The sequence below is a fragment of the Lissotriton helveticus genome, chromosome 5_1 (genome assembly GCF_964261635.1).
Source record: "Lissotriton helveticus chromosome 5_1, aLisHel1.1, whole genome shotgun sequence".
NCBI classification, from domain to species: domain Eukaryota; kingdom Metazoa; phylum Chordata; class Amphibia; order Caudata; family Salamandridae; genus Lissotriton; species Lissotriton helveticus.
Window position 1 is genome coordinate 226301424 of NC_136065.1, and position 23281 is coordinate 226324704.

A 23281-nucleotide genomic window follows, 5' to 3' on the forward strand; every position below is an offset into this window, starting at 1 on the left:
CCCTCTGTCGTACTCCCTCTAGCTCCCTCTGTCTAGCTCCCTCTAGCTCCCTCTCTCTGTCTAGCTCCCTCTCTCTGTCTTACTGCCTCTAGCTCCCTCTGTCTCCCTCTCTCTGTCTTACTCCCGCTAGCTCCCTCTCTCTCTATCTTCCTCACCCTAGCTCTCTCTCTGTCTTACTCCCTCTAGCTCCCTCTCTCTGTCTTACTCTCTCTACCTCCCTCGCTCTCTTTGTTACTCCCTCTTGCTCCCTCTCTCTCTGTCTTGCTCTCTCTAGCTCCCTCTCTCTGTCTTACTCCCACTCTCTATTTCTTGCTCCCTCTCTCTCTGTCTTACTCCCTCTAGCCCCCTCTCTCTGTCTAGCTCCCTCTCTCTCTGTCTTACTCCCTCTAGCTCCCTCTGTCTCCCTCTCTCTGTCTTACTCCCTCTGTCTCCCTCTCTCTCTCTCTGTATTACTCCCTCTAGCTCCCTCTGTCTCCCTCTCTCTCTTACTCCACAAGAGTGCGAGCAACAGGTGGCACTGTAGTGAAGAGCAAGCTGAAATTTGGAACTGGTTCACTGGAAAACTGAAGACTGCAAGATACTGAAAAATAGGAAACCGTGCACCCTCAGATGAGCTAGGCAGCTATAGAGTTGCCTTGTGAGCAAAGAAAATTGCAGTCAAGCATTGCAGATCTCTTGCGAGACGCTGGCGAGTGTGAACAGCATGAGGAACAAGCTTGCACAGGGAGCGACAGTAAAGGTGAGAGGAGAGGCGAGGCTGCAGTGCAGATTGGTGTCACCCCATCCGCACCCCCCCATGCCCCCCCCCCCCCGCACCCACCTAGTGACGGCAGAGAATCATTGTCATAGGTCACAGTGGGGGCTGGCAGCGTGGTGAGGTGTGAATCACGGGCTCACAGCAGCAGCAGGGCCATCAGAGTAGCCGTTTTCGCACCATCCTACACTGATGGCCCTTTCAGTCTCACTTTGCAGGCTCATCAGACACAGCGGGGAAGGGGAGGAGGTCGGGCGCACTGCAGAGGCCTTCTGAATATTCACGTTGCACCACTCATGGAAAAATAAAAGTGTACTTTTAAAGTATGGCAATTTTACAGTCCCCGGTACGCTCTTTCAAAAGTAAGAAGTAGGGGAACGGACTAACATAATTTTAAGAAGTAGGGGCACGCTGTGCCCTTCCGTCCCCGCCCACTTCTAACGCTGCTCTGATGTCACTAAATTAAGATTAGTCCTCACTGGCCTGTCACTGTGACCCACCCTCTCCCCTCGGATAACAGGGTGAAGTGACTCCTGAGTGTTAGGATAGTTGCATTAAAAGTACCCTCCAATGTAATGTCTGTGAGTTGAGGTAGCGCCACAGTTTTACGCCATTCAGCAAGGGCGCTCCTTACGTGATGTCACTGTGCAGTAAAGCTCCCCGCGTGATGGGGCTGCAGTTGGGGGGTGATGTGTTTTTTTTATTTAAATCATTCTTTTTATTAAACATTCATCAACATAAAATACGCAATAGAGGAAACAGATTACACATGTTGGTAGCAGAGATAATATCACATAATAGTACATTGGGTAAACATTTTTTATGGGGTAAGGGGCTCATCTAGAGCCAAACAATGTGGTGGGTTGCAAATATTCCCTCGGTAGGCATTCCAGGGGCTCTATATGCGTGACCATTTTCTGGGGCAGCCTTGTGCCACATTCACTGTCTTTTCTCTATACATACACCAATCTAGGTCTGCTTCAGCTCTAGGTGGCTGCGGAGCCCCCCACAGTTGCACAATATTCGTTTTTGCTAGCATTAACCCCAGTGTAGTTGGGGTGATGTTAATACAATATGGTAGCCTGCTGTGTGATGTCCCTGCAAAAATGGGAGCTCACTGGTGTGATGTCACTGCAGTGAGGGTAGCTTCCCAGTGTTATGTGATGATTTAAGGGTAGTTCTCAGATTAATGCCCAGATGGGAAGCTCTTGGTATCATTGCAGCAGGGAAAGTCCCCCAATGTGATGTCACAGCACATGTGACTTTACTGCTGTTATGATATCACTGCAATGAGGTCAGTTTCCAGTGTGATGTCACACCAGCTAGTGTGCTTTGACTATAGAATAAGCAACTCTGTGACATCACTATAAAAATGGCTGCTCTAGGTGTAGTGCTGCCGCATTAAGGGTGGTTCCTTTTGTAAAAGCCCCCTGCAATAAAGGCATGTCACCGCAGTGAGGGCAGCTGCTGATGTAGTGCCATTGCAGTAGGGGTAGCTTCTCCTTCTGATGTTACTGGAGTCAGGGTAGCTCCACAATATGATGCCACTCCAGTAAAGATGGCTCCTGAAGGCAATACAACTCCACGACGGCAGCTCCTGGTATGAGTCGCTGTAGAGAGGGCAGCTTCCAGTGAGGTGTCACTGGAGTAGGGGCAGCTCCTTCGTCTGGTGTCACAACGTAGCTCCGCTGTTTGATGTCACTGCAGTAAGAGCAGTTCCCACTGGTTGTGCATCTTCGGGAACGACACTTCGCCGTGTGATATCTGAACATTATATATGTATGTATGTAGTGGTACTGGTGTAGTGCAAACCTAACTGGGAACCACAGCGATGAACAACAGTAGAGAACCCAATACTATCAACTGAGAATCTTTACAGTGAAACAGGTAACTAAGTACTGCAGCCTGAGAGTAATGTTCCTTGCCTTCTGCTTCTTTCTGAATTACCGTAGGGCTGGAACTGTCCTTATGTCAATAGGGATATTACTACAGATCCTAGGTGTATAGATGGAGAAGGCTTGCTTTCTGTTCTTTTTGTGTTTTTGGTTCCTCTTGATCTCCAGTGGCCATGTCCTTGCTCCTAGTGTGGCGCTCCGCGCTTGAGGTTGTTAGTTTCTTGGCCAGGTATGTCGATGTGTAGTGTCTGATGGCTTTGTAGATAATGCAGCTGGTCTTCTCCATCTACACGCCGAGGATCTGTAGCAATATCAATGTGTATCCATTGAACAAATACAATTCAGATGCCTCCTTATATTAAGTCTCTCATTAATGTGCAGCCTCAGAGTGCCACAAGCAAGAAGACTTCCTTGCCAATAGAGGGGGCTTGTCAAATGTCCAGTTTGGGCTATTGTAAATCCTTGCATTGATTCTACATGTGCACTCTCAGCCCCTGTCTGATTATTGTACTGTTTTTCTCCCTGCATATTTTTGCTGACCTGTTGCTTCACCTACCTCATCTCAGAGCCCAGCAAACGTTTCCAAAGCGGTTTTGAGGGCCACAAGCTATCTATAATGAGTTTAACTTTACATATACTTTAAGGTAACCAACCCTCTTAAGTTCCCATCCATTGACAAGAATGTGGTTCTCTTTACCCAATCTTGCTTCACCAGTAATTGCCATCAATAGGCATGTCCTCTCTGATATCTAGCTGCGCCTGAGACCTATTGTGACCAACATTATAAATGGTCCTCATCTCCAACTTGTTTGCTTGGCTCTGGTCTTGAGGTCATCTTCCTGAGACTCAAGTGTTAACAAACCCCCCTTTGTCTTCCTTTCTTTTTTCGCTGTAGGTCAGTTTGATAAGATGAAATCTCCCTTCGAGTGGGACATTGTTGCGAGAGGCTTGGTTGCCATGGCAATCGAAGGCTTTGTGGGCTTCTTCATTACCATCATGTGTCAGTATAACTTCTTAAGGAAACCGCAGTGAGTACCGAGAAAGTGTTAAAGTGGTGGTGTTGCTTATCCATGTAACAGGGCGACAGTAAATCTAATGAAGAGGCAGTAACACTCAGCAGTGCTTGTCAGTATCTTTAGAGAAAAATATGCCCAGCTGCCTATTGGGATATTGCTTTCTGGTGTTGGTGAGAATGTAGTACAGAGGCGTTATTGGTAAATGTATTAAATATTTACATGGGGTGAGCTTTGTACTCGTGATTGCATGGCAGTCATTCTGTTTGCATTGTGTATCCCAATACTGAGTATGAAAAATATTCAGAGAATGATGCTTTCTGTAAGGGATACCCAAGGCCAAGTGTGATGCTCACCGCACCTCTGCCTTAAAGCGAAAGGAGAGCAAAAGCACCATTTCACCAGCATTGAATCCTTCGTAGATTCACATGTGTCAATCATTCCCCATTGTCAGACTGGGAATCCAGTCTTACGATGGGGAATGATTCAAGAATGTGAATGATACCAATGCTGGCGAACAGGTAACTTATTTTCTTCTCAACAGAAAGGGCTATCCTGAGGGATAAGGTGGCACTCCTTTTCAATTGTAAATGTTACATTTCGGAGTGCTTCTGTGCTGCACATGAGTATTTATTTATTTATTTATATGCTTCTATAGCGCCTGAATAGACCCCCGAAGGGGTATCTCTGCGCTTTGCCATACAGAAGAACCAGCTACTCTGCCCGGACAGTACTAGTAGGTGGTGGGAGGGGAATGAATTAAATGCTGGAAAAAAGGTAAGTTTTCAGGGTTTTTCGAAAAGACAGGTGGTCAGTACTAAGCTTTAGTGAAAGGGGGAGGGTGTTCCAAAGAACAGGCCCTGTGTATGCTTCTGACAAGGGGCTTATTCTCATTTGCTCTTATCTTCTCGCCTGATCATTCAGTCCGAGTTTCACATTAGACTTTTAACCTAAGTTTATGACTTTTTCTGCAAATGGCATGCGGATTACACTCCACTCTTTTCTAAGGCTTGTTTGTTGTTCATGTGGGCCTCATTTCTGTTCTTAGTAGAATATTTTTCTTGATAGACGACTACCTGTTTCATCCAAACCCATTGAGGATGATGATGTCGATGTTGCCACTGAGCGACAGCGCGTGCTGCGGGGGGATGCTGACCACGACATGCTGAAGATTGAGAACTTGACCAAGGTAAGGATTTTGAGACTTTCCGAGCTGGAACATTTCAAAAAGGTTTGGGCTATGAAAGCCTACGCATCTTCCACATGTCGAGCTTCCCTATGGCTTACAGTACAAGACACCCTGATAACTCAGTTAGCAGGGGATGGATACATTGTTGTATTATTTGCCCAGAGGGACTCCGACAAGTGAGGCAATGCATACTGTGACAAATCCTCAAGACCCACCTCCTGTAAATGTTTTACAAAAACAAAAACAAATTTAAAAGTAGGGGGAAATAATTCTGCTATATCATTGTTCTTTCAGTTCTTGGTTTGTGTGTTTGTTTTTATTAATAAAGAGTGAGTAAGTACATGTAATATTTCACCACGATCAAATATAATTTGTAAGTTGCTTAGAGGAATAGACAAGGGTGCAAATAGTTAGGTAGTTGTTAAGTAAACTTTTCGCACAATGACCGATTCACCTTGGTGCATCTCTGCTTTTCAAACCCTCAGTAGTTGTTTCGAGGACCTTCAAATTCACAAAGTTGAATGGCCACGTACGTCAAAAAATAATTTGGTAGCCCAAGATTTAGAAGAATGGATAAACAATCCTCAATGAGAACTCTGATCACAGAGAAGAAACCACAGTATTTTCTACATATAGGTTGTGAGCCTTCCTTAGCTTCTGCAGTCATTACCAAGTTACAAGTGGGTGTATCACTTTGCAGAGTTAAATTTGCTCTCAAATGCAAAAATGTAACGTGCAATTATTTACTTTATTGTGTCTGCTGTTTAACGTGCATGTATGATCACGACATATCTTATGAATTTGTCAGTAATCTGTGTCACGCGGCCTGCAGTGTGTCTTGGGAGGTGCTTGCAGCAGGGGTGCAAGTTAGCACCATTTACATTAGAGTTCCACAAAATTAATCTGCAAAAAAAGAAAAAAAAATGTTTACCATAAAACAAAATTACAATCTTGAAAAACTAAAATAAGTGGAATAAGAACAACCTATTTTATGTCCTAATGCTTACCTTAGCGTGAAAGATTGCTCTCAGATAGGAAATATAGGAATAAACACTTCTAGTGTGTTGTTTTCCACTTCGAGGCAATGTCTCCTACGTATTAGAGGAGCGGATAATGTCACTTTCCAACATTCTCCATCGAGAACCCCCAGAAAATGCTTCTGGGGCACACTTGATGATTTCATTGCAAATAAGAAACCACCTTGATGGATTAGGTTAATAGATATTATAGACCGTTCATATCCCTAAAACACGTTATTTGTTATCTCATAAATGAAGTGCCCTTTAGAGCCTATGTAGAGTAGCCATAGTTCATATACTGTTTTCAGTGAACATGAACTAGTATTGTAATTTTGCTCATTTTTCGTTTTGCCCCAGAAACACATTTTGCTATGTATATAATTCTGAGTGAGAATTTACAATTGTACATACATATACATTATACTAATGAACAAACTCTATACTCTGTTTATTTTATATTCTACTGTGTTTTCAATGTTCCTCATGAAACAAATAAATATAGTCTTTTGAGCAAACAAAAAAGTTGAATAAAGCCACATCTTTTATATACTTATTAGATATTGTAATGTGTTGCTTTTTGGTTACTTTAAGGTGCAATAAAGGGTAGCATAGACCTGGCACAATGAGATGGGGAAAGTTAAAGTCCAATCTGTAATAGTAGAGCCAAAACTATTTTCTTCTTATACTTCGTAATGACCACATGTACAAAGCAGTGCAGTTAAACGCAAGCCAGACAGCTTTTTTTCCTGAAACATGAATTGCTAGGCACTACCCACAAGCTTGGGTTGAGTGCATTTCACAGTCTAGAGCCCTGAAGTCCTTGGCCCCCATGTCTGAGATTGAAAGCTTAGTGAGCAATTAGGTGTGTAGAAGTAGATGGCACTGTCCTTTTAGGCATATAATCGGAGTGAGGCTTTTTAGGTATCTTGGGCTCGTCCCCAGTAGGCGTTGTGGATTGGGCACAGCACTTTAAATTTGACGTTTGCGTCTACTGAAATCCACTGATACACTTTAAAGGCATCCACTGATACAATTTAAAGGCACACCTCTTCAGATTCAGACAAGGATCTAGAATTTCAATTTCAGACCTTTCGCAACATGACACTGCAGTTCTTTGGAAGACTAGTACACACAATATTACAGTAGTCTAGTTCTGCAACTTCTAAGGTTGTCGTAAAAAGTTGCAATGATGCGTTTGAATGCAACATTGACTTAAAGCACAGCACACAAAAGTGCTCCCAGATTCCTGCTTTCATTGCCACATGAGGGCCATTCCTGAGCAGGGTGCACAACAAACCGGTAAGGCTGGTGTGACACAAATTGATTTGAAAACAGCCCCGGGCAGCAACTTCACTAGAATAGGAACAATAAAAGAATACATTCGTAGCATTCAGATATGCTTACCTGACACAATTATGAAATTTCTGAAATGTACTTTTGGAAGATGCCCCAAATCATTTGACCAACCCCATTCCTGTAATATTATCAGAATAAATTGAGCAACCTTGAATTATGGCGAAATACCACTGGCAGCTGTTTGAGCAAATATTAAAGCCTCTTTGCATAATATTGTTTTGGGCACTTACAGATTTCAAACATTTCCTCTTTACAATTGTTCTTGTTTTAGTTATAACCCTAGTTGGAAAGGAGTGCCCAAAAGTAGGTGCTGTAGCACCTTGCTGATGTAGCCTAACAAGGCTGGAAAACAGGTCTGGGGTTGCTCGTGTTCCTGGGCAGCAGGAATATGACCTCAGAGATCAGACTGTACGGCCTCTTTTCGAGCACGACTAAGACGGACTTGCATATGGTTGGTCCAAGTCTGAAATGTGAAAAGAATTATAGACTGGTATGTGCCCTGGAGTAATTACAAGCATCTGAGATTAATTCATGCGTAGTGTCTAGAAATTTCAATATTAATGAAAGTGCAGAGCGCAGTCCAACCACTGTCTGTTCATCTTTCAAACACTGAGATGATGGCTGGAGTGTGAGCTTGTAGCCTAGACTTCATATGCGTCGATATACCATATATGTCTCAAATAACTACACCAACGTATTGATAAGTTATATAGTACATACAGGATCAGGTGGCACGTCACCAAAGGTGCAGCTACAACATTCCACTTCAACAGCAGACATCTTATTCATTGCCATTTTTTTATGAATTACTGCCTCTACAAAGAGCACACGTATGTCTCACTACCCAAGTCCTACTTTTCCGTAAGATAGTCACTTTAACCATTATATATCTGTATGTTTCATACTACTAGTGAGTGCCTCTCTCTTATAAAGAAATGTGGCTGAGACTTTATTAAACCAGATGCAACCAGAGTGTAATACAATCATCTAATGGCTTCAGTGAAAGATGGTGAAAATGTGTGTTAATGTATTAAGGAAATGTTTCTTACTCTGTTAAAAGCCTTTTCCCTCCAAAGAAGGGTAATTACAGGGTACCAGTCATCTTTTCCATATCTATACACATTAAATGTAAATGTAAATGTGCTGGACTTGTAAAGCGCACAGCTGCCCGTGAGCGTCCCGGCGCTTGCTTAGGGAACCCGTCCTGGTATTCCCCTGTGAGAAACCCCGGCAGGGTGTCCACAAGGTGAAAGCCAGGCATCCCGCCGCGAGGGGCCGTAGTGGAGATTAAGCAAGCTATTGCCCAGAGTCGCAGAGTGTGACCCCGTGAGTTGAGTAGGCACCAGAGTGAGAATTGTCGAGTCCGTGGAATTTTTGAGCCCGAGACCCGCCGAGGGAATCGAACCCTGGTCCACGGTCGATCTCAGCTTCTGGGTCTGCCGCCTCAAACCACTGAGCCACGCTTCTCCACATTAAAGTTTACAAAGCTGACACTACTGTACTTCAAGACCTACTGCCCTACTTTGATGGGCATAGAATTCTTACCCACCATGTACTACTCAAGGCTAGCTTCAGACCCCTAAATAAACTGTAATAATCTACCTTGTCTTTTTAGTCAACTTAGTCATGCTAGACCTTCCTGCAACTTTTTGTGCAACTGTCCATGGTGTCTTTTTGGATACAATAGCCACAGTAGCTCTGGTAGTATCTATGTCTTTGAAGTGCTTTGAGTCTTCTTTGGAAATTCACACCCACAGGAAAAACATAGGACCTTTCCTACTTGATAAATCTGTATTAGTTCGCAGGGTTACTGAACAATCCCTGTTAGCATTTGTTCTCGTTAACAATGTGTAGTCCCTTTCTTGCAATTCTTACCATATTCTATATGTGTTGTTAGGATTATAACTGTTGACAATTAGATTTACTTAGTAGGTCTGTCGAGCGCCACCCACCATATTTAACCCCTTCGACGCTCATGACGAGCTCAGCTCGTCATGGAGTTTCCATTGATTTCAATGGAAAATACATGAGGAATTTGCAAGGGCCTTAGCATCCAAGTGGTTAAAGATCCTCACCACCGTGTCTGCATGGATCATTTTGCCAAAAGTACTTCTGCTGTTCTGGTGGCGGCACTTTTAAAAGTTTTTTAAAACTGAAATGCCAGCTGGCCGCCAGTCTTGAGGGTCAGCTGGATTTTTCTTTTTGCTTAGCACAAATACCCCCAAAAGCAAAGTTTGTTTTCTACAAACCAACAGTTCAATAGCCCTGAAGAACAGGGGGTCCAACCTTTAAATGGGGTGGGCGACCACAGGCTTTGCTTGGCAATACTGCTGTTCCACCAACCCTAGTTGACTACCTAAATCTTCACTGTTCAGTGAAGCAAAAACATTTAGCTTTATAATGGATCAGTACATGACCCAAAAGCTAAAAATACTTGCAGTAATTAAACAACATGCCTTGGTGGTCATGAACTAGCATGTAAAAGAACGTACAGCCTTAAGAAAGGCAAATGGGAATCAAAAGTTGAGAAACATTTCTCGCAGTGAACCAATCATTTAAGTTTTGTCCATGTTTCAAATCGTTTCCACCTCTTTATACTGTGAATTCACTCACAATTTAATTTTCCCATTATAAAGAGGTGGAAGGGATTTGAAACATGGACAAAACCTAAATGATTGTCTATATACTGTGAATTCACTTACAATGTAATATTCTCAGGAGGTCAGAATAGTGAGAGGGAACAGGGCGGCCGTGTAACGCCGGTCGCAGGCTCGAGCCTGAGAGGCTCTATGGATTTGTTACTGTCTCACTTCAGGAGACCCACTGTTTTCTCTGAATCACGGGCTATGATGGCCCGGTGAACAGCGGGAAATGTAAATTTATATTTTGGAGCAGCGACAGGTAGGACATAATTTCCTCCATCCCGATGGTGCTGTGCGGTAGAGGAGCTGCGTCAACAACGGAGTGCACTGTCTGCGGTAATGCCCAGTGCCAACATAGGAAGAGGCAGCACAAGAGCACAGGATATTGTGGCTGGAATGCTGAACAGACTGGAGCTGCCGGCGCAACTAGAGGGAAGAGGGAAGCTGTGAATCCCCCATCCTACACTTGGACCGCTAGCTACAAAAAGGGCGGGGATGATGTGACCCTGGATGCTGGGGTGTGGGGGGGGGGTTGGGAAATCAGACTCTGCGAACCCTCTGATCACCTTGTCTGTTAGCTCGTTTTTTAAGATGATGGCAGGACCGAAGGGAGATCAAAAGAGGCTGGTGGGAGAACAGATGATGGAGCCGATTTAAGATTTCTCCAGCTAGAGTGTTGCCCCTTCTGTCAATGCTCCCAGAAGCCAACTTTGGCAATAAACCGTGGGAACACCATCAGAGCCACATGGTCATGTGCATTTAATTCCCCGTGCCTTGGAGAGAGTTTCATGACGATATGGTGTTTGGTCCCCACAGTGAACTCGTATCAGCCACTAAGTAGGGAAGAGGGTGAAGAGCTGGACCAGGCAGACCTGCATAGTGTGCCTCCTGGGGCTCTGGTTCTGACTTATACTGAACTAGAGACTTTGAGGATGCCTCCAGTGACTCAAGCAGAAATCCCTGGTACTCCAGCAATACTTTAGCAAATCATGCTGGGTTTGCGTCAAGGGATGTAGAAAGGCTTTGCCACATCAGAGCTTAATCAGAAAGAGATCCGGGGGGCAGGGCATGCCCTTAAGGTGAAGTTGTAAAACGTCTACGAGAGGACCAAGGTCCTTGAGGTCAGTGTTCAGAGGCTGGACCAAGGAATCATGAGAAACTCTTATGATTTAAAGACTCAAATCACAGAGCCCAACCCTACAGGAGGACTTGGAACGCCTAGAAATCGCTTTAGGAGGAACAATCTTAGGGTTCTTACTGTTCCTGAGAAGCTAGAGGGAAGTGATCTGAAAGGCTTTGTGATGAGGCGCCTCACGGAGGGGGTCCTGAAAGGTAATCCAGAGGTGGATCTGGAGAGAGAGATACAAATGATCCATAGGGACCCCTTCAAACGGTCAGTGGGGCAAACTACTCTTAGGAAGATTTTGGTCAATTTATTATCGTGTAATATAATGGAACAGATCTTGGGCTCGCCCTTAAAAGAAGGGAAATTGACCAGTTTACATACACTATTAAATCTGACTTATGCGGAGCCACAGAGCAGTGGCAGTGGGAGTTGGGCAAGAAGATGGGGGGAATATAGAAGTTTGGAGCGAGGATCCAGCTTAGGTTTCCGGCAATGCTCAAAGTTATGTGGGGCAATCAAATGCATAATGTCTGGTGTTTTGAGCAAGTGGAAGACCTCGTCAAGAAGAGAAGATGCAGTCTCCTCCCAAGGCTTTTTCCCATCCTAACCTCCTTGCACATTCCTTCTCCATGTGTGTTTTCTTTTCCTTTTGGGTTGAAGAAATTTCTCTGTATTGGCTTTTGCTTCCCAATTCCCACAGCTTTCTTTTTAGCATGTTTTGACGGGTGGGGTGGTTTTGGCACAGTTGTTTCTGAAGCATTTTTTTTCTTTTCCTTCCAAGGTGGACCATTAAATGGCATCGCGGAATGCTGTTATTTAAAGTGGGAGGGTTCACCGGAGAGCATTCAGAGGGAGGAGTTTTAGAGAGGGTTAGAACAGCCGAAGAGACAAAAAATGGTGGCCACTTCAGAAATATTGGAGTGTCAGGAGTCCTAGGTTTCTGTAAGGATAGCCACACTATTTATATCAGTAGAACAAGCTGTCACGCAGCAGGCGAGTCTGCGGTGGCTTGGATAGAATGGGCACAAGTGGGGGTGGGGTGATTTTGTCATGGAATGTTAACGGCCTTCGAGGCAGAAAAAAACAGAGCTTAATCTGTCAGTACTAGAAGGATTGGCAGGCTCATATTATATAACCCTGCAGGAAATGCATCTTTCAGTAAGGAGGCGTAAAGGTCTTTTTAGTGGTCTCCCGTGGGTTCATTAGGTCGGTTGCTCTGATCAGTCCCATTCCACCATAGGTGTATCGCCTATTATTAGAATAAATGCTGGGGTAAGTGTCGTAGGCTTCAAAACGGACAGCTCGGGCATGTGGTTGTTAGGTCGTATGACCTTAGTGCTGGATAAGTTTACTTGTGGAAGCTATTATGGCCAAAATTGTGATAATCTTCCTGTATGGGATATGGAAGAAAATGTGTTGTTTCTGATCTTCCATAGTGCTCGGAGGTGATTTTAATGTATGTTTAGGTGAAGTGTTGGATAGATCATCATAGAGCCGAGCAGCAGGACACACTAAGGTGAGGCCGGTTTTGAAGAATCTGATGATAGACTTCAATCTGTGTGATGTGTGGCGGGAAATGGCTGGGGTAAGGAGATGTACACATTTTATAGTAGTAAGTACTGGAGCTCTAGTAGGATTGACTACTTTTTAATTGATAAATCATTTCTTACCAATGTTAGTGGTGCAGCATGTTTTGGTTCACCGCTACGAACATGCTGCAGTTTTGTTTGAGATCGTGGACAGAGTGCTGCTGTCAGACATGGATCTAATACATACATTAAAAGAGCAGAGTAGGTGTTACATCAGTGTTAATTTGGGCCCAGCTTCCATGAGGATAGTCTGGGACTCATATAAGGTAGGTAGTGGCCCATGGATTCTTGTGAAATAAAGGCTTTATTGGGGCGAGAAAAATGCGAGAAGAGGAGAGGTGCTTTGAAGAGGACAAGGGAGCTCCTCATTTTGCCTTCAGGAGCTGGCGCAGAAGTAGTTAGAGGTTGGTAAGAAAATGGGCGGAGTATGTTCAGGTTATTGAGAGTGGAGTGGGCAAGATGGCATGTTACCAAGCTTCAATCTGGAGAAAGTAGTGGCAAGTTGCTAACCTGGAAGGTGAGAGCGGACAGAAAATGGAATTACACTGAAAGTCCGATAGTGGATGGTAATGGTGCGGTGTCAGAAGATTCTGAGGAAATATGGGAATGCCTCGTAATTCCAGAGAAATCCATTGCTCTGAATGGTTGATTGCCTGGGGCTTTCTCAAGGCTGTGAAATCATAATATGATATTGTACCTTACTGTAATTCCTAGCAGAGTGTCTGTGGGCACTTGTGAACTTCGCACATCGCACGTGTAGGCACTGCAAACTGAGTGACAAGTGATGAAAAGCCTTCTATCTGGCATGAGAGGGTCATAGTGAAAAGTTTTAGGTGCACAGTGGTAGGGTGAGAGCGGAGAAACGAATCAACTTGTAAGAAAGGGAAATTAAAATAAAGACAGTAGTTGGATGGGAAAATGTCCCTCATAAAGCAGGTCTACTTGGTATCTGTAAATAATGACATGTAGAATAGATCAGAGACAGAGAAAAATTAACACTTTAGTGGCAAAAGAGCAACTAGTTGGTTCACTGAAAAGCCTTCTTCCTGTATTTGAAGGGTTAATGCTAGAAAAATCCCTGAATGAACAGCTAGCTGTAAGCCGGCAGAGAAGGATAGTTTGTATTTTTCTGAACTTTGGCAAAAGCATAACGTCTCATGTGAGTTGTGTTGAGCGGGTGGTGGGAGGGGCACTCCTAAATCCAAAAGAATAGCAAAAGTCAGGTCCTTTGACAGAGTAAATCGAGTAGAGGAAATGGCAGTGGATCCTTGTTGTCATTGCTTGGATCTGCAGTGCATCCTGTCATGTGTCTAAGATTAGGATTCATCTGCACTTAAAGACCACTGTCTCAGATTGGATACTGCATGCCATCCAGAAGGAATCCTAAGTCTGAGTGCTTGCCTTTGAGCAACTGTTTTAACAATTGAAGATTCAGACATTCACTTTTTGATGTATTTCATTTCTGTGTGGCAGATTTTGTGTACCTATATCCTTTCCCCTTTGTGTTTCTCCACATTTACGTGCGGTCCTGTGAGTTTCTACTGTAGGTTGTCTCTTGGTAATGGCTAAATAAGGAGAAAGCTCTGTATTTCATGCTATTTGTGGTTATTTTCTTCTGGGAGACCTAAGCTCTCTGAATACTTTGTTAAACAGATGTCTGGATGCATTGGTTGCACCTTTATGCATCTCCGTGCTGTCACTTATGGAGGTGCGACAATATCACTGTGGAGCCTGATGGTGCCACCTGTTGGCATGCAGATTAATGATTTGATGACTGAAGTGTGTGGCCCTCTTGCTGAATGACACATCAGTTCACTGACAAGATACCAGTGAGTGAAAGGTAGTCACACCGCAAGCCCTGGAAATTAATAATGTATAGAAGAAAGTGCATAAGTGAACTTGCTATTACTGAACAAGGGGAAAGGCGATGCAAAGCAAGGCAAGCTGGGCTTTCAAGCAAACAAATGCTGTGAATGCAGAACAGAATCAGAGGCTACATTGACAGAGGTTCAGGAGGACACAAAAATAGATGTAGGAGCCAGTGTGCTGCTACTGGAGATGAATGGTAGCCTGCCAACAATAGACCATAAGATCGACTTGCTGATGCAGAGACTAGATGACATGGAAGAGAGACTCGATGGTCATGCTATGTGTACAGATGTGGTGGAATGCTGCATCGGTGAAAGAGAAGATTACATGCTGAATGTTTATTTTTTTTTGTCCTCATTACTCAAGTATACCAGAGTTCGACTCTTAGGTCCCATCTGAAATTAATGGAAACCACCCAGTCATCTTATATACCGGTATGGATCACTCTACACCTCGCCATCTTTACTCGGCCATCGGTAGCTATTCCATCATGACCCTTGTGTGCCACCGTCAGAGTACTTTGGCCATATTATATAGAGGCCTAATCATCGGACTTTTATATAAGTGATTCTACCCAGTTCTCATATGGATTCCAGAAATTATTTCGCTTACTTTTACAAACTGTCTAATGCATTTGTATGCTGTATTGAGGCCAACCGTTCTATTTTATTCGGAGGAGTCGCTTTCACCCAATTCTTACATATTTCCCTACGGGCAAGTAATGTAAGGAGGAAAATCAGTTTGTTTTTATTTTTTGTTAGTGATTCATAATTAGCGGGAATCCCAAAAAAGATCAAAATTTTTCTTACCTGGAGCGTTTCGCCAAGTATTACCGAGATTGTATAACTCACTTCCAGCCAAAAGCCTTGAATCAACGGCATTCTAAAAACATATGGATATCATCGCCTCTCACTTTACCACATTTAGGACATTTTGGCACAGCTCCATTTCCCAATTTGGATCATTTAAATGGCGTCCAATAGACCCTTTGGAGACAAAAGAGGTGGCTCCGCCTTAAATTTACGGGCCGTACTGTGGAATATAAAAGGTTACAAGATACTTGCCATAAGTCTTCAGTCTGCTCCCCTGGCAAGCTCTTCTCCCACAACTCTTTTGGCAGGTTGAAATCACCGTCTCTCAATTCCACCAACAGCCAATATCCTTGTGCCACCTCTTTTTTCTGGTTTACTCCGGCTGCCAAACATGATTCCAGTTTGTCAGGCTGTCCTGCTCCAAGGCCCTCAGTACGGCTCCAACTCAACATTTGAAGATATTTAAATCTTGATAGTCACCCATTAGTTAATACTTGGCCCTCTTCCCATGATATTAAAACTCAGTTTTTCATCAGAAGGCTCCAGGTAAGTATTCTGGCTTCTTTTAGTTGCTGCGCCAAACAGTCCTTCGCCCATTACGGGGATCCTGGTGAATTAAAGATTAGCGCCAAACCACTATAAGAATTAATTTTCCTTCTGACTTTATACCAAGTTATAGCTAATCTCTGCAAAGTTTTTAGTCAAATCTTTTTAAAGTAACGTGGGTCCCCGTATTTATGTATAAAGTCAAAATCTCCTCCTTTTACATCATTTAACATTGCTTTATACATTTTTCCAGTTTCCGACTCCTCTGGTGCTTTAAACAAACTTTTCCCTCCTTTGAGCAGGAACACCCAAGCGTAGTAAGATAAATCTGGCAGCTTTAATCCTCCTTTCTCATATTGTCTACGTTTTTTCCAGGAAATGCGCTCTCCTTTAGAGGCCAATATAAAGCTGGTGATTTTAGACTGGGTCTTTTTGAACCACTCTTCCTTGAAAGCCATCAGAATGTTTTGGAATGAAAAAGTAATTTTTGAAAGGATGGTCATTTTGATAATATTGACTCTCCCATAAATAGATAATGGCCATTCCAGCAGCAGTTACCGATTTCCTTATTGATCTTATGAAAATTGGTTTCAGGAATTTGTTCAATATTCTGCACTATTCTAATGCCCAAATACCTCCTTTCCTTTTTACACATTCTACCTGTGTGTTGATGTTCCAAACCATTATAACCGTTTTACTCTGATTTATTTCATGCCCTGAAATCTTCCCAAAACCGACAGCTAACTCATACACCACTGGTAATGCCAAGTTCAGATTTGATGTATACACCATCAAATCATCGGCGCATAATCCCACTTTCTTTTTCCAACCTCTTGCTTGAAAGGGAATTATCTTAACGTGTTTCCTGATCTTCTCCGCTAGAGGCTCAATATAGAGATTAAAAAGTGGTGGGGATAATGGGCACCCCTGTCTAGTCCCTCTACAGATATTACATTTCTTAGATAGCCTCCCATTTATTAATATTTTTGCAGAAGGGGCTTTATATAATTGTGTTATGGCCCTACAGAATTTTTCAACTAGATTAGATAAAATCAAGACTTCCTGCAAATAGCACCAGTTAACGCGATCGAAAGCCTTGGTTGCATCAACAGTAATAACTGCTAATGGCTCTTTATCTACCGAGGCTAAATCAACAGCGCCTATAAGACTGTGTGTTAGATCTTTAATACTCCTTCCTCTCACAAACCCTTTTCAAATATTGCAAAAAACAATTTCCTTAAAGCCGGAGCTAGATATTTCTCTAATTTTTTATATATTTTCATAGGGAGACCATCCGGGGCCTGCTGCCTTACTTGATTTCCCTAATTTAATGGCCTTCTTTATTTCTTCCTCCGTTAACTCCTCATTGATACCCTCCTTCTGAGACTGTTATTTTATGCGGAAGCTCATGATCTAGCCATTCAGATATCTCGGCCCCTGTTGTTCTTAGATCTTCTGTGTACACTCCCTCAAAATATTTTATGCTATCCCCACTTTTATTGGGCCACCGGCTATCTCATAATTTAGCTCTTTTATAAAGCTTCTCGCCTGATCACTTTTTGCCTTCCATGCAAGTAACTTGCTCCATCCCTCCCCATAGTTGAAATGTGCCAGTTTACCCGCATGCCATCTTTATTGCAACCTCCTTTCTACAACTAACAGATTAGTTTTGTGTCTGAATACATGATTGTCCCTTCTCACATCCTATTTCGTTGTCTTGTATCTTATGCTCCAAGCTTTGTATCTTTTTTTCTAGATCTAGAATTTCCGCCTTCCTCTGTCTATTTTAATACACCTGAACTGATGTAATTTTGCCTCTTAAAAAGGCCTTAGAAGTATCCCAGACTATTCCAATAGGGGCACTTCCCAAATTGTTATCAAAGAATTCCTGGGATTCCAGACCTAGTCTATCCATTATGACCTCATCCAATAATATAGTGAGATCCATAGTCCACCGCTGTTGTAGTCCTGTACTTGGCGGAAACAAAATCAAAGTTAGGGCAGAGTGGTCGGACATATGCGCGCCAACAATTTACATCTGCAACCTGTGGTGCATTTGATTAAAGAAGGACTGCAAGGGAAATGGTCGGAAGAAGAATTAATGAAAGACATACAGAGGGTACACAGAGACCCTTATAGGAGGAATCTAAATAAAAGTAAACCAAGGAAAATATTGGTGAATTTTCATACCTACAACTTGAAAGCAGAAATTCTTCTGAAAGCATTAAAACTAAGACTATTGATGGTTGATGGCAAAGTTTTCGAGATCAGGTCAGACATTTCCCAACTGACGGCGAATAGACATTGGGAACTAGGGAAATTGATAGAGCCATTTAAGAATATGGGAGCGACAGTGCAGTTAAAATTCCCCGCCAGTCTGCGTGAAATGTATGACAACAAGATGCAGAATTTCCGCAGAGTTGAGGATGCGGAGAGGTTTTTAGAATCAATCTCAGGAGATGGTTCAAGGTAGACACAGGAAAGGGGAAATAAACCTTAGCTCTGATATCTCCGAGGGCATAATTTGTGGAAATGATAACCTTTAGCGGTATACTATAAGTAGAAGGGGCATGATATTTAGTAAGAGTAAATCTCCCGAACGGGGGCCTCCCAAGGCTTTTAGCCATTAAGGGAAAAGAGGAGGGTTTCCCAAGGGGAGGGGGGGTGGGGATCACTGGTAGTTTTCAGTGCACGGGTGTGGGAGCATGGGGAATTTAAAAAACAAAAAAGTTTGTCCTCTTTACATATCGTAACACAGGATGCAATGGAGTCAGGGAGAATAAAAGGGAAATGACAGGCAACCAGAAGCCTCATATAGAATTTCTGTCATGGAATGTAAACGGCCTCAGAGGATCTCACAGGGGGGAGAGGATCCTGCAGTATTTAAGGGATGCGCCAGCTCAAATTATTTTACTTCAAGAGACGCACCTAACCTGTAATGAGATGAGAGAGTTGTTTGAGAAAAGAAAATGGATGCAAAGCTTGATATGCACGGAACAGCAACTCACTAAAAGAGGGGTGGCGATATTGATAAAAGCCAACTCTCAGGTTGAGGTAATGGGAAGTAGAGTGGATAAGACAGGCAGGTGGGCAATCGTGAAGATAAAAAGCCACAATCCGTTATATACAGTGGTTGGGTATTATGGGCCCAACATTGAAGACCCTACGCCGTTTGGTCAACTAATCTCAGAATTATTAGATTTTCCTGACCCAGTTATAATGGCAGGGGATTTTAATGTGGTCTTGGATGGAAGTTTAGATCGATCCACTAAAAGTAGAAACCTGACACATAATAAGGCAAGATCATTAATAATAAATTCAATTAAGAGCTTAGGGTGGTGCGATATTTGGAGAGAAAAGAAGGGGTCTCTAAAAAGTTTTACTTTTAATAACAAAAAATATGGTCATCAGTCTCAAATAGACTTTTTTCTAGTGAATCAAAGCTGAATGTTGCTAAAAAAACAAAGACATGGGAGCAGAGCTGCAAAGAATTACCTGTGAGCATAGACCTGGAAGCATGCTCTGGCAGGTATAATGTGTGCACACCTGGAATTCTGGAATCGACTGCCATGTTACAAGAATATTGGAGTAAAGTTTTGGCTGCAAACATTTATCACACATGTTTGTGATGAAGAGGGGAAGTTTTAGGTCCTTGGGTCCCAGGCAAATACATGGTTAAGCACCACAACCTATCCTAGCAAAGCTCTTTAACTGTAGAGACCAGGACACGGAAGAGCTACCCTATGCAGAGGCCAAAATTGCAATCTATCTTAACCATGCCCAAGCAGTACAGGAAGTGCAACAAATTATTGGCAGTGAAGAAAAGAATGCCACATATGAATGTTAAATACGCCATGCATTGTCCTGCATGACTTAAGTTCAGCATGAATGGTAAACTGCAGGTGTTCTCTGATCTCTGACCACGAGATGGCAGCTGATTTCTCCACAGAAATAGTAAAAAGGAAAATAAAATCGGGACCACAGAAATGAAGACTGAAAGCCATGAATGAAGTGATGTTGAATAGTAAGAATGGAAATGTCTATAAAAGATAAGACTCCATGGTAGGAAGAGATATTGGAACTATTATGAAGGACTGTGATGTCTGGGAGTAGGATATGGGATAGGCACTTGGACACTGCAACTGAAAGAGTAATATGTTGTTGATTTGACCATTGCTGAATGGGAAGGTGTATAATAAAAGCTACTTGTATGAGACAGACTGTGTGGCTCCCCCCTGCTATGGTCCCATCATTATTTTTTGGGTTAGATTGTAAGGGCTCTTATTCGGAGGGCTTGAGACCTTCTATAATACGAGTACTGTGGTCCTACATAATGCTCTGCTGGCCGTCCTATAGCTATTATGCTAAGTTGACATAAGATCTTTGTTAGGGAGGGACGTTACTGGGGGGGTCGCAGACTGAGAGTGGTTATAGGACACAGTTATGATGTCAGAAAATGTAATAAAAAAAAAAATATATATATATATATATATATATATATATATATATATATATATATATATATATATATGGAAGTGCAAGGTGGTGTGTAGATGTGGAGAGGCGTCACCTTTGAGAAAAGTCAAAGTATTGACTGAAACGCGTCAGGTTGCCTCAAGCACAAGAATAAAAGGTTCAAACCTCATCGCAGGAGTGCGGCTCATTTCTGCCCGTAAGGGAAGGGTGGAGAAATATATATATATCGATAGATAGATAGATAGATAGATAGATTTTTTTTTGTTCACTGCAATATTAAAGTTCAGCACGCTCTCAGGACAAACAAAGGACACAGCATCCCAGTGTAAGTTTGTGTTGTAATGGTGAATTAAACAACACAAACTTACACTGGGATACGGTGTCCTTTGTTTGTCCTGAGAGCGTGCTGAACATTAATATTGCAGTGGAAATTGGATTGCCGGTTGACTCCGCCGGCGTGCACGCCACTCTTCAAGGGTCGCCTGGGGTCCGGAATATATATATGTTCCACAGGCAGCAAGCAGCACACGGACTCACTTCCAACCGCTACCGCCAAGAAACAGGAGACCCAATTTTTCTGTGAGTTATTTATTCTGCAACAGACAGCATAACATTTCGGCCTACACGAGGCCTTGGTCACATGGCGCCTGAGAGGGCGGTGGCAGATTTTAAAGTGCAAGTGCTAGTGAATACAACGTTCTCATTGGATATCAAACGAATGCACTATAGACCTAGTAAAAATACTGAATATTTATCCTTTTTTGTGCATAAGGAAAAACGAGAGATACTAATGGGATAAATCCATAAATGAAGTTGAAGTTTAATCAAGACACATTGTCATAAAACAAGTTGCCATTTGTGTTGGTAGGCATATGTCGAAACCAGATTTGATTATACCACACAGACTATATGTAATAAAAATAGGTTAGTGCAACAACAATAGCAAAGAATAATATCTTTAGCTATAATAGTACTATCCATATACAATATATAGAATATACAGTTACACACGGCGGTTCCTGACCGCTGGTCTAACATTTCATTCTTTGAAAAAACAGGGAAAAGGAATTTGTCTGTCTTCATTTTTAAACATATACAACCCATATAGTTTAATATAAGTTGTTGAAACAGTCCATTAATCCACTGACCAGCACCCAATGATTCAACCTCAACAACATTATATATGTGCCTATGTTTTTCAGTATTGCATCCTATTTAATGACACCAAATAAAATACGTGAAAAAGTTTAAAGTGCAAAAGATGTCTCAGTGATGTGAATATTGAAAGGTAGCGACGGTGATCGATGTATTGCATCATCATTTAGAACACCTAACACATACTAATTATTTGTATTTTTGTTTTAGGGGAAAAATTTCCTTTGTCGTGTTAAAACTACGAACAAGCATAGATTTTTAAACAACCCCACCTTTTTTTAGGTTTTGCCTTAGCCATGCGTACGAAGTACGCATGCGCTAGCAAAACCTCTTGATTCCTATCTGGGGTGATGACCCGCCTCTGCCTATCATTGGCTAGCTCCATAAATGGAGGCTAGCCATTGGGAGGCAGAGGCTGTCAATCGCGTTTTCTCTCGAAAACGCGATTCGGGGGCGTTTCTGGTGCTTTTTTTAAGCCCCGCCCCTTTGTCCCGGGCCGCGCTGCCATTGGCTGCCGGCCCGGGACACCCCCGTGACGTCATTCCCGGGCCGCGCTGTGATTGGCTGCCGGCCGGGACACCCCCGTGACGTCAGCCAATCACAGCGCGGCCCGGGACCTGACTTGTTTTTCTTGTTTCTTGCCTTATGTCTTCCCGCTCTCCGTGCCTGTCCGTGTGTGAAATGGCGCTAACCGACCCAGCGCTAATGGGAATGGGCACAAGTGTGATAGTCTTTACAGAGGGCAATAAACCGTTACTGTCGGTGGTCCTTTCCACGCCTTTCTGGCTGAAGCACCGAAGACTAAAAGAGGGCGCAGAGGCATTAAGTCAATTCAGTGAATACTGTGCCCCGTGAGAGGCGGCCGCCTTGATTCTTCGCTCCCACACACCGAGAGGCTCTCCGGTGGAGAGCGGGCGTCGCTGCCGTTACCCACTTGCTGTCCATGAACGAGTACTGCCCATTGTTGGCTCACCGGCGCGTCCGGCGTGCGCCCGCCGCCCCTCGGCCCAGTCCTTGGTGTGCTAAGGGGCGGGGATGACAGAATACTCGAGGGGGGTGAGGGCAGAGGGAGGCGAGCGTTGCTACAACTAAAGAGCCACAGGCTTTCGGCACAGCCTCGGCGTCCCTGGCAATCGCCGGATCCGGCCAGCCGAGTTGTTGGGGCGGTATATAAAGGGCCAGGGCCGCGCCGGGGAGGGTGTCTTCTCTGCTCTGCCTGAGGCGCGGAACCCAGGGTGAGGTGAAGGAGGAGGCAACCGCCGCCCGACTCGACCCTCACCAGGAAAGCTGGGAGCCCCCCCAAAAGACAAGAAGGAAACTCCAACCAGCCATGGCCGACTCCCTCCGGCGGTTGAAGAACGGGGCGCTGTGCAAGTACATGCAGGAGAAACTGGACGACTGGTACCAAGACTACCACGTAAGTCTGACTGGAGACGCCCGTTGGTGAGGGGAGTGCGGTGACGCACGCGCATGCCCCGGGGAGCATGCCCCGCGTCTGAACCACCCGGCAGCGGTGCCCACATGTAACCCTGACATTCATTTTAATTAACTCAATCGATAAATCCAATCTGTTCTTTTTTGCATCCAACCTCTCCATCTATTGCTAACAATATGTTGTGATGTATGTGTGATTGCTTTTTGAATGGCGGGCGTGCGCTTGAGTGCAAAGACTTTTCAATTTGTATGCATAAATTGGAATTCTGGAAGTCGCCGACTTGGACTAATAGGCAACTGATCATCTGCAGCAACCGCAGCACTTTTAACATTATATTAAGTTATATCAAATTTGCTAAAGATACCACGCAAATTATGAACATATCTCCACACAGAGCCTAGCATA

The 23281-nt window shown here is 43.5% G+C and overlaps 1 protein-coding gene across 1 annotated transcript in view; it reads left to right on the plus strand.

The window, feature by feature from the left end:
• ABCA2 (ATP binding cassette subfamily A member 2) overlaps window positions 1-23281 on the plus strand; it is a 693258-nt gene that overhangs the window by 604396 nt on the left and 65581 nt on the right. Inside the window, exons 39-40 of the mRNA XM_078642051.1 lie at window positions 3545-3677; window positions 4731-4851. Coding sequence (XP_078498177.1) covers window positions 3545-3677; window positions 4731-4851 — 254 coding nt within the window. The remainder of the gene's footprint in view (window positions 1-3544; window positions 3678-4730; window positions 4852-23281) is intronic.